Source organism: Alligator sinensis, unplaced genomic scaffold, assembly GCF_000455745.1.
Source record: "Alligator sinensis unplaced genomic scaffold, ASM45574v1 scaffold1740_1, whole genome shotgun sequence".
NCBI classification, from domain to species: domain Eukaryota; kingdom Metazoa; phylum Chordata; order Crocodylia; family Alligatoridae; genus Alligator; species Alligator sinensis.
Genome location: NW_005843154.1, coordinates 256,487 through 268,820, shown reverse-complemented (window position 1 = coordinate 268,820; position 12,334 = coordinate 256,487). Strand labels below are relative to the sequence as shown.

General features: G+C 56.0%; 2 protein-coding genes across 4 annotated transcripts in view; both read left to right on the top strand.

Moving 5' to 3' along the window:
- Positions 1-179: 179 nt before the first annotated feature.
- LOC102375422 (lymphocyte antigen 6 family member G6C) lies at positions 180-3,875 on the top strand. Of its 3 annotated transcripts, none has more exons than XM_006037650.3 (3): positions 180-299; positions 2,043-2,156; positions 3,179-3,875. In XM_006037650.3, exons 1-3 carry the CDS (start codon positions 248-250, stop codon positions 3,397-3,399), a joined length of 387 nt encoding a protein of 128 aa, XP_006037712.1. In that variant the 5' UTR covers positions 180-247; the 3' UTR covers positions 3,400-3,875. The 3 variants fall into 3 exon arrangements, with proteins under 3 accessions (XP_006037712.1, XP_014382256.1, XP_025049844.1); XM_014526770.2 differs by lacking the exon at positions 180-299 and adding an exon at positions 1,482-1,602; XM_025194059.1 differs by lacking the exon at positions 180-299 and adding an exon at positions 1,732-1,801.
- A 2,942-nt stretch (positions 3,876-6,817) lies between these two features.
- The window catches only part of LOC102375183 (sperm acrosome membrane-associated protein 4), a 5,826-nt gene continuing 309 nt past the window's right edge, over positions 6,818-12,334 (top strand). The window contains exons 1-2 of the mRNA XM_006037649.2: positions 6,818-7,063; positions 12,182-12,298. Of these exons, the coding sequence (XP_006037711.1) occupies positions 6,967-7,063; positions 12,182-12,298 (214 nt within the window). The 5' untranslated portion in view covers positions 6,818-6,966. The remainder of the gene's footprint in view (positions 7,064-12,181; positions 12,299-12,334) is intronic.

Below are 12,334 nucleotides of genomic sequence, written 5' to 3'. Positions count from 1 at the left end.
GGGGGGGCAAGCAAGGGACTGTGGGTGGGGAGTGAGGGACACCGCAGGGCTGGGGGTTGGGAGTGGGGGGAAGGGGTGGGGAACACGGGACATGTACACAGATCTGGGTTCCCCCAGGTGCTCCCACCCTCTCCTGCCTGGTCAGGCCCCTCCCTGCCCCTGATTGGCTGCCCCACCCCAGGCAGGGCTTAAATACTTCAGACCAGGTTGGCCCCTCACCAGCACTCGGAGTCCTCAGGCTACAGCGATGAGACGTGTCCTGCTCCTCGGGGTCTCTTTGCTGCTCAGCCTGACGCTGGGTGAGTCCCGGGGGCTGGAGCCCAGACACCTGGGTTCTTTTGTGGGGGGAGCCTGGACTTGTGGGTTTTCTTGGGGCTCAGACAGCATTAGGTGAAGCAGATTTGGTTCAGCAATGAAACTTGGGGGAGGAGGGTGTCAGACACCTGAGTTCTTTATGGGGGAAGCCCGGGTGCACGGGTTCTCTTGGGGCTCCAGCACCATTAGGTGAAGCAGCTTTCTTTCAGCAATGAAGCTTGGGTCAGGGGTGTGCATGTATGTTGTTCATGGGTGTGTGTCTCAGATGCCTGGGTTGTGTGTGCGGGGGGAGGGAATGCTTGGGTCCCTACATGCCTGGCAGGGCCCTGATGCAGCCCTGAGGAATGCCTCTTGACCCCTTGAGTGGTTTCGTGCCCCTCCCACTCCACTTGAGCCCCAGAGCCAGGAATGTCTCACCTGGAGTGGGTCTGGGCACACTTTCTCCCTGGCACATTCCTGGGTGGGGAGTGGAACCCAGGCATCTGGGCTCCCAGCCTCCACTGCCCTCTTAGAGAACCCAGGCATCTGGACCCCAACCCCACTGGGACTGAAAGTCAACAGCATTCAGCCTTTCCCATATCCCTGCTTCAAACCATTGGGCAATGGAGAGGCCAGAACACCTGAGTCCTCTGGAAGAGGAACTGCAGGGTGGGTCCCAGCTCCACCCCAGCCTCAGCCGCAACTTCCCGCCAATGTGAGACTGAGTAACAGGGGAGGGGAGGGGAGCGGGTGGCTCACATGTCTTGGCCAGTGATGAAACAAGCCTCTGTGTCACCCAGATGTTAAGAAAGGGCAGTGAACCCAGGCATCTGGGCTCCACCCAGCCACCCAAAGCTTGCTCTAAGCAGTGGCCCACACTCCTCTCCCAAACTCCCTTCCTCAAAATGGGGGAGAACCCAGGCCAGCCCACCCTGCTCCTACCTGATTCCCTCCTAAAGGACCTAGGCGTCCAGGCTCCCAGCACCCCCCTGCTCCAACCCACAAGCCCTACTCTCTTCCCAGAGAACCCAGGTGTCTGGGCTGCGAGCCCCATCTCTGGGAGGGGTCGAACAGAATAGAGCAGGGTGGGGTTGGGAAAGGGAGGGATGGGACCAGCAGTAGCGGTGACAACACCTCAGTTTTCCATCTCCTCCCAGCTTCCTGAAAGGCTTATTTCCAATGGCTGGCCCTCGGGGGGCATCATGCTGGGCATAGTGAAGATAGGAGCTGGGACTGGCTCTAGCGGTTGCATTGGGCTGGGTGTAACAGGCGTAGGAGCTGTGGCTGGCTCTGGAGTGGGACCAGTGAGTAAGTTACCACACACAGCTGGCTCTGGGGTGGAGCTGGTTTTCAGCTCTGGGTGGTGACTAGCTCAGTAGTGGAGCGGCTGAGTCGATCTGACCATCCAAGATGCAGCTGGCTCTGGGATAGAGCCAGCTGCGGCATCCATGGATGAGATCCACATGGATCTTGGGTGCCAGATACCCCCAGGGATTCCCTGAGCTGGGTATCTGGTTTGAAAGGCCTTGGGAAGTAGCTGGGGTGGGCTGGGCAGTGGGGAGGGGTGGGCTGGGAAGGGAGGACTGGGAGGTGGGAAGGGGGAGGCTCAGAACAAATCCTCCCAGAGCTGGGCAGGGAACCCAGGCGTCCAGGCCCCCTGTTCTCAGCCCCTAACCCCCACTCCCTTCCCAAGGAACCCAGGTGTCCAGGCACCCTTTGACCTCTCCTCCACTTTTCTCCCCTCACAGCCCAGGGCCTGGTTTGCAATGTCTGCAAGTTCAAGGTGGGCTCCCTCTGCTTCCACCGCAAGGACCCATGCACGGTCATGGATGGGCAGTGTGAAGTCATCAAGGCCTACATTGGTGAGTTGGGGGGGCTAACTGCCCCACAGGGGGACAGGAAGGGAGCAGGACCCTGGGGTGGGGGCTCTGGGGCCCAGAAATGCCTCCTGCCCCCAGCCTTGAGGGGTAAGAGCCGGGGAACCAGGACTCCCAATATCTCAACAGCTTCTGGTAGCCACCAGGGGGTGGGGGGTGGCCTGGGGAGGGCTGTGGCTTGAGGGTGGGAGGAGCCTGAGGAAAAGGAGGATGGGGATTGAGGTTTGGGAGGATCCTGGGAGAGAGAGGAGAGGGGCATGAGGAGGGGCTTGAGGAGTGGGAGGAGTGCGGGGGTACAGGAGAGTAGGACCTGTGGAGGGACAGGTTGAAGGACAGGGAGGTGATGACTTGAGGGGTGGCGAGGAGCCTGGGAGAGGAGGGGCTAGAGGAGTGGGAGGGGTGCACTGAGGGGGTGTGGCTTCCAGAATAGGAGAGGCCTGGGAAAGGGGGGGTGGGGTCTGGGCAGGGGAGGGGTTTACAGTGTGGGAGGGACTCGGTGCAGCAGGGCTTCAGGAATGCAAGTGGCCTGAGGAGGGCAGCTCTGGGGGTGGGCTTAAGAAGGGCGTGGCTTGAGGAAAGGGTGGGGCGGAGCCCGCGTGTGTATCCCGGACACCTAGGATGTGTGTGTATGTGCATACCCGATGTGTATGTGTGTGTGTGTGAGACACCTCAAGTATGTGTGTGTTGGACACCTGGGGGGGGGTCAGACACCTGGGTTGTGTGTGTGTGCACGTGAGACCTCAGGGGTGGCTGTGTGTGTGTGTGTGTGTGTGTGTGTGTGCGCGCAGGGGTCCCAGGACTGGACAGGGCACAAGGTGGCTGCATCTTCCAAGGGTTGGGGCTGGGGCAGGGAGACAGGGGTGGGTTTTGGATGCCAGGGTTTTCTGGCAGACAGACGAGGGCTGGGGTGGGAGCAGGGCAGAAACCGAGGTGTCCAGGCAGGCCCTCACCTCTTCCCCCCCCCCCCCCCCCCCCCCCCCCCCGCCCCCCCCCCCCCCCCCCCCCAGAGAACGTAAAGCTCTTCTCCAAGTCCGGCTGCACCACGAATGAAAGCATGGCCCACTGCAACCGGACACAGCAGCACGACTCCATCTTCGATATCAACTACAACCGCACCTGCTGCCCCCACGACCTGTGCAATGGGGCCAGCCCCTCCTCCAGCACCCTACCCACCCGCCTCTTGCTGGCCGGCCTGGCCTCCACCCTCACCGCCACCCTGCTGCTCTAGGGGTCCCCTGGAGAGACCCCGGCATCTGGGTGCCCAGCCACACCACGTGCAGAACCCAGGTGTCCAGGCCTACCCCACTGCCAGGGAACCCAGGAGTCCGGGCTCCCAGCCCCCTGCTGATGAACCCAGGTGTCCAGGCTCCCAGCTACACCCCGTGGAGAACCCAGGAGTCCCGCGGTCCAGCCCCCACCACCACCCAGAGAACCCAGGAGTCCGGGGGCCTGACCGCAGTCACCTGCTGAGGAACCCAGGAGTCCGGGTGCTGGACCACACCCCCACCTGCTGGAGAACCCAGGAGTTTGGGCGCTCGGCCTCTGCCCACTTGCCAGAGAGCCCAGGAGTCCGTGTGGCAGGCCTCACCCCCATCAGCTGGAGAACCCAGGAGTCCAGGGGCCAGCCATGCCCATCCTCACCTCCCAGAGAGCCCAGGAGCCTGTGGTGGGTCTCAAGGGGTTAATAAAAGCCAGAGAAATCTTCCTGAAGTCTGGTGTGTGTGCTCTGGGCTTGGGGTGGGGATGGGCACATCAGAGCTGGTGTGGGGGTGGGCACAGATGCCTGGGTTCTCTGGGAGGGGGTTGGGGGCTGTGGGGTGGAAGCAGGAGGCCCTGGGAGCTTGGACACCTGGGTTTTAGCCCTGCTGTACCTGCCCCACCCCTTCAGTGCCCCAGGGAGTTGCAATGAAAGGTTGAGCCAATAGGGGGCAGTGCAGGCTCAAGGTCCAGCAGCAGACAGCTGCAGGCAGGGTGCTGCAGGCTGGGAGTGAGGGGCATCAGCTAGGCTGGAGGGGCAGGGGGTTGTGAGTTGGGAGTGAGGGGCACTGGCCAAAGTGGGGGGAGCAGGGACTCTGAGTCTGGAGTGAGGGGTACTGGCAGGGCTGGGGGGGGGTGGCAAATCAGGAGTAAATGGTACTGTCTGAACTGGGGAGGGCAGGGGGCTGTGGGTTGGGAGTGAGGGGCCCCATGTCTATAGGTGGGGGGCTGTGGGTTGACATGTGGGGGGACAGGCTCTTAGGTCCTCATAAATACAAAGTTTCCATTAATATCCCGGATGCCTGGGTTCTCTCCCCACTCCGGGGGGCCGATGAGGCAAGTAGAGGGGTTTTAGGAACTTGGATGCTTGGTTTCTTCCCTGGCTGTGGGAATGCAGGCAGGGCTGGTAAGTTAGAGCATAGCCTGGATTCCCGGATTCTTTCCCAGATCTGGGAGGGGACGTTGGCTATAACACAACCAGGGGCAACCCGCCAGGATACCTGGGGTCTCTGCCAGCCCTGGGCACGTGCTAGGCCGCGTGGTTCAGTATTTTCCATCTCTACTGATGACTCACTGTCGCCCTGAGGGAAGTCCCAGCCGCTCCTTTCCTTTCCCTTCCCCCACACTGGGAGCTTGTTCCCAGTCCAACCACCTCCCACCCCACTAAGAATCCCCTTTCTCCATCCTTCAGCTCCCCTGCAGTGTCTCTTGACTGGGCTCCAGCCTGTGCCACCCACTGGCTTGACCATTCCATTGAGTAGGGTTGGCCAGTGGGGACCTCTTGGTGCCCTCCAATGGCTGGTGGGAGAGCTGCAGTGCCCACCCACCTCCAACCCATTATCTAACTGGTGGATCTCCCACCTGCCTAGCTGCCACATCTTGGCCTGTCAATGGGGCTCTTGTTCCTTGGCTAGGATAGGCCAGGCCTGAAGCCTCCACCCTGCTAAGCCCTTCTTAAAACAACCTGCCCTCCCTGCCATGCCAGGCAGCTGTCAGGGCTCAAAAGGTAGTGCCCACATTGCCCTGGGGTGCTAGGTGGAGACAGTGACTCATTTCGTGCTCATCAGAGCCTCCGTAAGACCAACCATGTTGCCTTTCAGGGTCTGTGATGGAAAACACACGTAGAACCCAGCCTGTAGCCACCCAGGAGGGTCTTTGATGGAAGACATGCCTAGAACCTGGCCTGTGACCACCTAGGGTGGGGCCTGTGATGGACAATGCACCTAGGCCACAACACTGACCTACAGCCACCCAGATGTGTCTGTGATGGAGGACACACCTAGAAACCAGCCTGTTGCCACTTGGGGGGGGGTGATGAAAGACACACTAGAACCCCAGCCTACAGCTTCCCAGAGGGGCCTGTGATGGAAGACAAACCTAGAACCCTGACCTATACCCACCCGAGTGGGAGGGTGATCTGTGATGAAAAACACCTTGATCCCCAGCCTATGGACACCCAGGGGTATCTGTGATGGAAGATACACCTAGAACCCTGGCCTACCATTAACAAGAAGGGTCAGTGATGGAGGACGCACCTAAAACCCCAACCTATAGCTAACCAGAGGAGTCTGTGATGGAAAACATGCTTTGATCCCCAGCCAATGGCCACCCAGGGGCACCTGTGATGGAAGACACACCTAGAACCCCAGCCTATAACCACCTAGACCTGACACCACCATGCAGAAGTCTTCCATGCCAGGCCCTGAGAAAGCCCTCAGCGAGTCCATCCATCCACCCCCTCCCCTTCCATCATGGCACCAGGAGCCAAGGGGACAAATCTCTCAGCTACCTACAGCTCCCACCTCTAGGATATTTCCCCTGGTTGAGTTGGGCCTGTTCTGCACAGATGGTCCCGGGCTCTGGGGAAGTAATAGGTCTACCCCCACCATGTCCCATGGAACATCCTAGAAGTCAAAACCAAGGCAACTGGGTTGATGACATTGGTGGATCATCCAATGCCTTGGAAGTACCTCCATGCTCTCCCCCAAAACAGCCACTTCATCTTCATGGTGACATTCCCTTCACCTTCTCTGGCAGTTGCAAGGTCATGGAGGTCATTCATGGGTATCAGAGGGCCAGCTGGAAGATAAGGTCATGTGATATCTTCTCCACCAACCAGCACATGGGGAATTCTTGGCCACCCTAATGCTGCATTGCCCATGGACAAGCATGGGGAGGTTCCACCATGATGGCCCACAGATGCAGCTAAACTGAAGGACCGTGATGAGCCCAGACACCGGGTTCCGCTGGACAAGAGATGGGTCAGGAGTGAGGGGCACTGGGGGCAGCAGGTTGGGAGTGAGGGGTACCGGGTGGGCACCGGCAGGGCTAGGGCTCTTCTTCCCTGGCACCAAGGCTGTGATGAAGGTGGGAGAGAACCCAGGTGTCCGAGCTCACAGCCCTCCCACGCCCGCCCCCCCCCCGCCACCCCCCCTGTAACCCAAAATTCCCCGGAGCCCTGAACACGTAGGAGCTCAGATGTGAGCTATAATTAACAGAAGGTTGGTCTGATGATAACAATAATGAGGAATGATAATTACAGGCTGGGACTTGTCCAGTTGACGGGTGAAGAACTGACAGCCTGTCACCGGCAAGGCTGGGCTGGGGGGTGGGCAGGATCTGTGGGTTGGGAGTGAGGGGCACCATCAGGGATTGCAGGGTCCAGGGGCTGCAGGCTGGGAGCGAGGGGCACCGGCAGGACTGGGGTGGGGGGAACTTGGGCTCTGCCCTGTCCCCACCCCCGACCGGGGCCTTGGGGCATGGCTGGAACACCCAATCCCTCACCTCACCTGTCCCAGTCTTCCTGTCTCCACCTGCCATGGGCTATAAAGGTCCTGGAGGCTTCTGGACCTGCCCCAGCATTGCCATGAAGGTCTCAGCCCTGCTCCTGTTTCTGGGATGTCTGTGCCACCCAGGTAAGAGATCACGCCCCGCCCCCCCCTCCCCACCCCTGCCTTACCGTTGCTCCTCACTCCTAACCTGCAGCTCCCCTGACCCCCCAACTCAGCTGATGCCCCTCACTCCCAACCCACAGCCCCCTGAGCCCTGGATGCCCCCATGATCACTAGCTCTGCTGGTTTGAGTAGGGTTGGTCTGGGAGCCCACACACCTGGGTTCTCTCCATGCCCTGGGAGAGGAGGGGGGACTTTTGTATCAGTGCAGGGGGGGCTGGGAGCCCAGACCCCTGGGTTCCAAAGAACAAGGCAACTCATAGTATGCTCCAGCCCATAGAGGAGCCGCTCCCCGCCCCCTGCCCCCAGCCTGATCTGATGTTCCTGCCCCATGTGGATTAGCTGTTCCCCATCCAGCCCTGCGGTGCCTCAGGCCCCCTATGAGCCCTGGAGCTGAACTGAAACCGGGAAAACTCATAACATCTCCCTCTGGTAGGGCTGAGAACTGCAGCTTGGGATTGAGAGGCACCAGTAAAGCTGGGGGAGCAGGGGGCTATGGGTCTGGAGTGAGGGGCACCAACAGGGCTGGTGGGGCAGGGGGCTGCAGGTCAGGAATGGGGGGCACTGGTAGGGGGGGCAGGAGGCTGTGGGGTGGGAGTAAGGAGCACTAGTAGAGTGGGGGATCAGGGGGCTCAGGTCAGGAGTGAGGGGCACTGGCAAGGCTGGGGGAGCAGGGGGCTATGGTTTGGGAGCGAGGGGCACCAGCAGGGCTTTGTGGGGGAGGGGGCTGTAGGCAAGAGTGAGGGGCATCAGCAGTGCCAGAGTGGGCAGGGGGCTGCAGGTCAGGAGTAAAGGGCACCAACAATGATGTGGGCTGGGGGTTGGGAGTGCGGGGCACCATTTCCGGACCTGGAGCTGCTGTGGCTTTAACCATGACCCCCCTGGGAGGTCATAAGTCATTCCCATGAACCTCAGGGTCTGGGTATATGAGTTATGTATGGTGGCCACGGTCACATCCAGCCATTTTGACCTCCCCTCCTAGTGAGACACAAGACCCCTATAGAGTTTGGTCAATAGGGTCATGCCTTGGCCCCAAAACACAAGACAAGACCCCCAGACCCTGCTTCATCCCTCTCAGGACCTCTCCCCCAGTCCTTAAAGCCCAAAGACCCACTGAGTTGGGTTGGGTTGAGTTGTGTTCAGTGCCTTCCACTTGACTTTCCATCCACCCCCATCAGAAAAGATCACAGGTGCATCATCTTCTAACCAACTCTTGAAGGTCAGACCAGGATGTCTCCACCCAGACCAGGAGATTGGATCCCTGAGAGCCAGGTGGGCCAATCACTGCTTGCATGGACAGAGGAGAGACCTCCACAGAAGGAAGGCATCATGGTTTAGCCATACAGTCACTGAGATGATGGGAACGGGATGTCCTTCATAGTTTCACAGTTGGTTGAGTCAGAAGGGACCTTGACAGATCACCAAGTCCGACCCCCTGCCGTGGCAGGAAAGAGCGCTGGGTTCAAACGACCCCAGCAAGATGTTCATCCAGCCTCCTCTTGAAGACCCCCAGGGTAGGAGCCAGCACCACTTCCCTTGGAAGTGGGTTCCAGATCCTAGCCGCCCTGACAGTGAAGTAGCGCCTCCTGATGTCTAGTCTGAATCTACCCTCTGCCAGCTTGTGACCAGTATTTCTAGTCACTCCTGGTAGTGCTCGGGGGAACAGGGACTCCCCCAATGCCTGCTAGTCCCCTCTGACTAGTTTGTAAACGGCCACTAGATCCCCGCTCAGCCTTCTCTTGTGAAGGCTGAACAGGTTCAGGTCCCGTAGCCTCTCATTGTAGGGCCTGCCCTGCTGTCCCCTGATCATGCAGGTGGCCCTCCTCTGAACACTCTCAATGCTGTCCACATCCCTCCTGAAGTGCAGCGCCCAGGACTGGACGCAGTACGCCAACTGGGGCCTGACCAGTGTCGCATAGACGGGAAGGATCACCTCCTTGGACCTGTTTGAGATGCATCTATAGATGCATGACAAGGTACGGTTTGCCTTCCTGACTGCGTTCCCACACTGCCGGCCCATGTTCATTTTGGCATCAATAATGACCTAAAAGATCCTTTTCTGGCTCTGCACTGACGAGAAGGGAGTTCCCCAGCCTGTAGGTCTGCTGCTGGTTCTTCCCCACGAGGTGCAATACCTTGCACTTGTCAGTGTTGAAACCCATCCTGTTCTCATCTGCCCCCCCCTGTAACCTCTCTAGGTCCAATTGCAGCCTATTCCTCCCTTCTAGTATGCCCACATCCCCCCACATCTTAGTGTCATCAGCAAATTTGAACAGGGTGCTTTTTACCCCCTCGTCAAAGTCACGAATGAAGATGTTGAACAGTGCGAGCCCGAGGACCGAGCCCTGGGGGACCCCACTGCCTACATCCCTCCAGGTCGAAAATGGTGGTCTCTTCTCCTTGGGATGTCCAAGCTGGGAAAGGTCCATCAGGTCGTGTTCACTAGACCCTTTGCTTCTGTTGGTCAACATTGACCTGAACTGGTCGTCTGGCCTCTCTTCTTCTGTGGTCACTACAGATTTCCTCCAGGCTCCCCTGACTAGCATGGTCTTTTTGATCTCACTCCTTTTGATGGTTAGATTTGGGAAGGAACTTGGGTTATTAACAGGTATTGCCAGCTAACGAGGTCTCATAGCATGTCCACATGATGAGCTATAATCTTGTTTTTCAAACTTTGCTTTAAATTGTTATTTTCTGCTAGCAAAGGCTTGGAATGCGGCCACATAGTTGTGTATTTCCTTGTCCTTCAATTGTCTTTCAGTTGGCCTTATAAATTGGCACTTTCCACTTAGGAGGTCTCATACTACTTATTTCCTCCCTTTCAACTATGCAACTTTAATTGTTATTTAAAGCTAAGGATGTTTTATAATATGGCCACATGATTGGTTATTTCTTGCGTTTCTGCAATCCTTATTAATTGAATGGGTATTTCTTTTGTCTTTCAATAGTTCTTATTAATTGCCATCAGCTAACGATGTCTTGAAATATGTCCATATGATGATTAGCTTTTTATCTAGTCTTTCAATATTTTTTATTAGTTAATGTGTCCAGCTAGCCATATGATTCAGTATTTCTTTTCTTTCTCAGTATTCCTTATTAATTAACAATGACCAGCTAACAAGATCTTCTAACAAATCCAGACAACTAGATCTTGATTTTATCTTTCAGCATTCCTGATTAATTAACAGCTAAGCTAAGGATGTCTTGTAATGTGGCCTTATGATTAGCTCATTTAGTTGTTCAATATTCTGTATTAGTGTGTCCAGCTAGCGATGTCTGGCTTTCAGTATTCTTTAGATTAACGTTCCCAGCTAACCATGTTTCAAACACATCCATAGGATTAGCTGTTTCCTTTGCCCTTTCATCCTCCTTGTTTTCTTTTTTCTCCTATCCTAAGAGGCAGTTTGAGGAATGTTCCTCCCCTCTTCCCCCCCCCCCCCCCCCCCCCCCCACCTTTTTTGTTTTTCCACTGACTAAACAGAAGAAGGGCTGGGTGGAGGCTTGATTTCTGGCCTCCTTTGGCAAAACGAGTCTCAGTTTTTCCAGCCAAACAAGAAAAACAAGGATTTGTGAGTATGATATAACCCAAATTATTTGTTTTTTTCCATTCCATTGGCAATGTTTCTCTTCTTTTCCAGAGGCTGTAGAAGTCTACCATATTTCCCAGCCTACCATATGCACCCCTTTGTGTGCCCCTGCCCCCCCAGAAAAAATGGGGGGATGTGTTTTTAAGTGGGAAAGCTCCACTATAGCAGGGAAAGTTTCGATTCAGACCAAACCAACATCACTGCTTGTTAGACTCCACCTGCTAATCTACAGCTGCTAATGAGACTTTCTCCTTTTATAAAAAGCTGGATGTTCCACTAAGTAAGCTAACCTCTCTTTGGGAATTTGTGCCATTTATTGGCTACTCCTAGTCTCTCTCTTCCTATTTCACAACCTGTTTTTAGCTCATTCCAAAACCGCAGAATCCAGTCTCCCGCAGCAGCTAGGGTTGCAGCTTTTGGCTGAGCTGCTAATATGTCAGCCATGCAAATGGTTCGAACAGGCTGAGTGCATGAGCTGGAGATTTACACTGCTGTATGGAACTATACATTTATTTCTTTTTCCTTCATTGTATCTTCCCCAGAATAATATGTAGGTCTTAGATGAGGGTGTCTGGTATACAAGACATGGTATTCTTTTTCTTCATCCCCAAAACAAAAGTGTGGGTCTTATTTGAGGACATACGATATGTGAGAATGTACAGTAATATAGGATAACCCCCCCCCCCCCCCCGACTCCCGGGGCGGGGAGAGACTCAGCCAAGCTTCCAGTTGCAAGGTGTGCTCAGGTGGAAAAAGAAAGGATTAAATGAAATACCATAATTAACCACGTACCACACAGCAATTGTTTTTCTTATTCCAAAATTAGTAATTAAAAATGGGTCTGATTCTAACTATCTTGGTTAAAAGGGGGGGGAACTCCTGTCATCTTCAAATTACCTTCCCCAGGGTGTCTTTTTATGGGTGCACAATACACAGATAAATATGGTATTATTAGAAAAAAGCCCAATGAAGGGCTTTTTCCGGCTGTTGTCGGGGCCCAGTGGCAAATTCATGCTCATATACGAGAAATATAAGGGCTCTGATTGGTTCAAGTGTGCAAAGGATATTTCTGGGCAATTCTTCATTGAAAAAGGGTTTTTTTTTGTCTTTGATTCAACCATAGGAAGAAATTCCCCAGGGAGGGACTCTTTGTTGGTGGAATCCATGTGTTTTCTGGGGCAAAAAAATAGGGGTGGATAGGAAATTTCTGCCTGGATTTAATTGGAGATTCGTGGATTAAGATGTTGGAGAGATTGGAAAGATGTGCAGCCCCCACACCCGGTCCTGCCGGTGCCACTCACTCCTAACCCACAGCCCCTTGACCCCACCCAGCCCTGCCAGTGCCCCCCATTCCAACCCACAGCACCTGCCCCGAGCCCTGCTGGTGCTCCTCACTCCCAACCTGCAACCCCTGCCCACCCCAGCCCTGCTGATGCCCCTCACTCCTGACCCGCAGCCCCCTGCCCCCATTCGTTGACCCCATATCTCTCTCCAGGGGAATCCCAAAATCACCGGCTGAGGTGCTACGAATGCGGGTTTGAGAAGCTGTGTGATGTCAAGGTGGTGACGTGCAAAGAGGGAGACAAGTGCGCCATCTGGAAAGGACTGGCAGGTATGGGCACCCGGTGCGCCCCACTCCCGGCCTGCA

Coding starts and splice junctions, on each gene's coding strand:
- LOC102375422 (XM_014526770.2), top strand. CDS start 1,497: ATGCTGGGCATAGTGAAGATAGGAGCTGGGACTGGCTCTAGCGGTTGC. Junction 1,603..2,042: donor CTCTGGAGTGGGACCAGTGA/GTAAGTTACCAC, acceptor CTCCCCTCACAG/CCCAGGGCCTGGTTTGCAAT. Junction 2,157..3,178: donor AGTCATCAAGGCCTACATTG/GTGAGTTGGGGG, acceptor CCCCCCCCCCAG/AGAACGTAAAGCTCTTCTCC.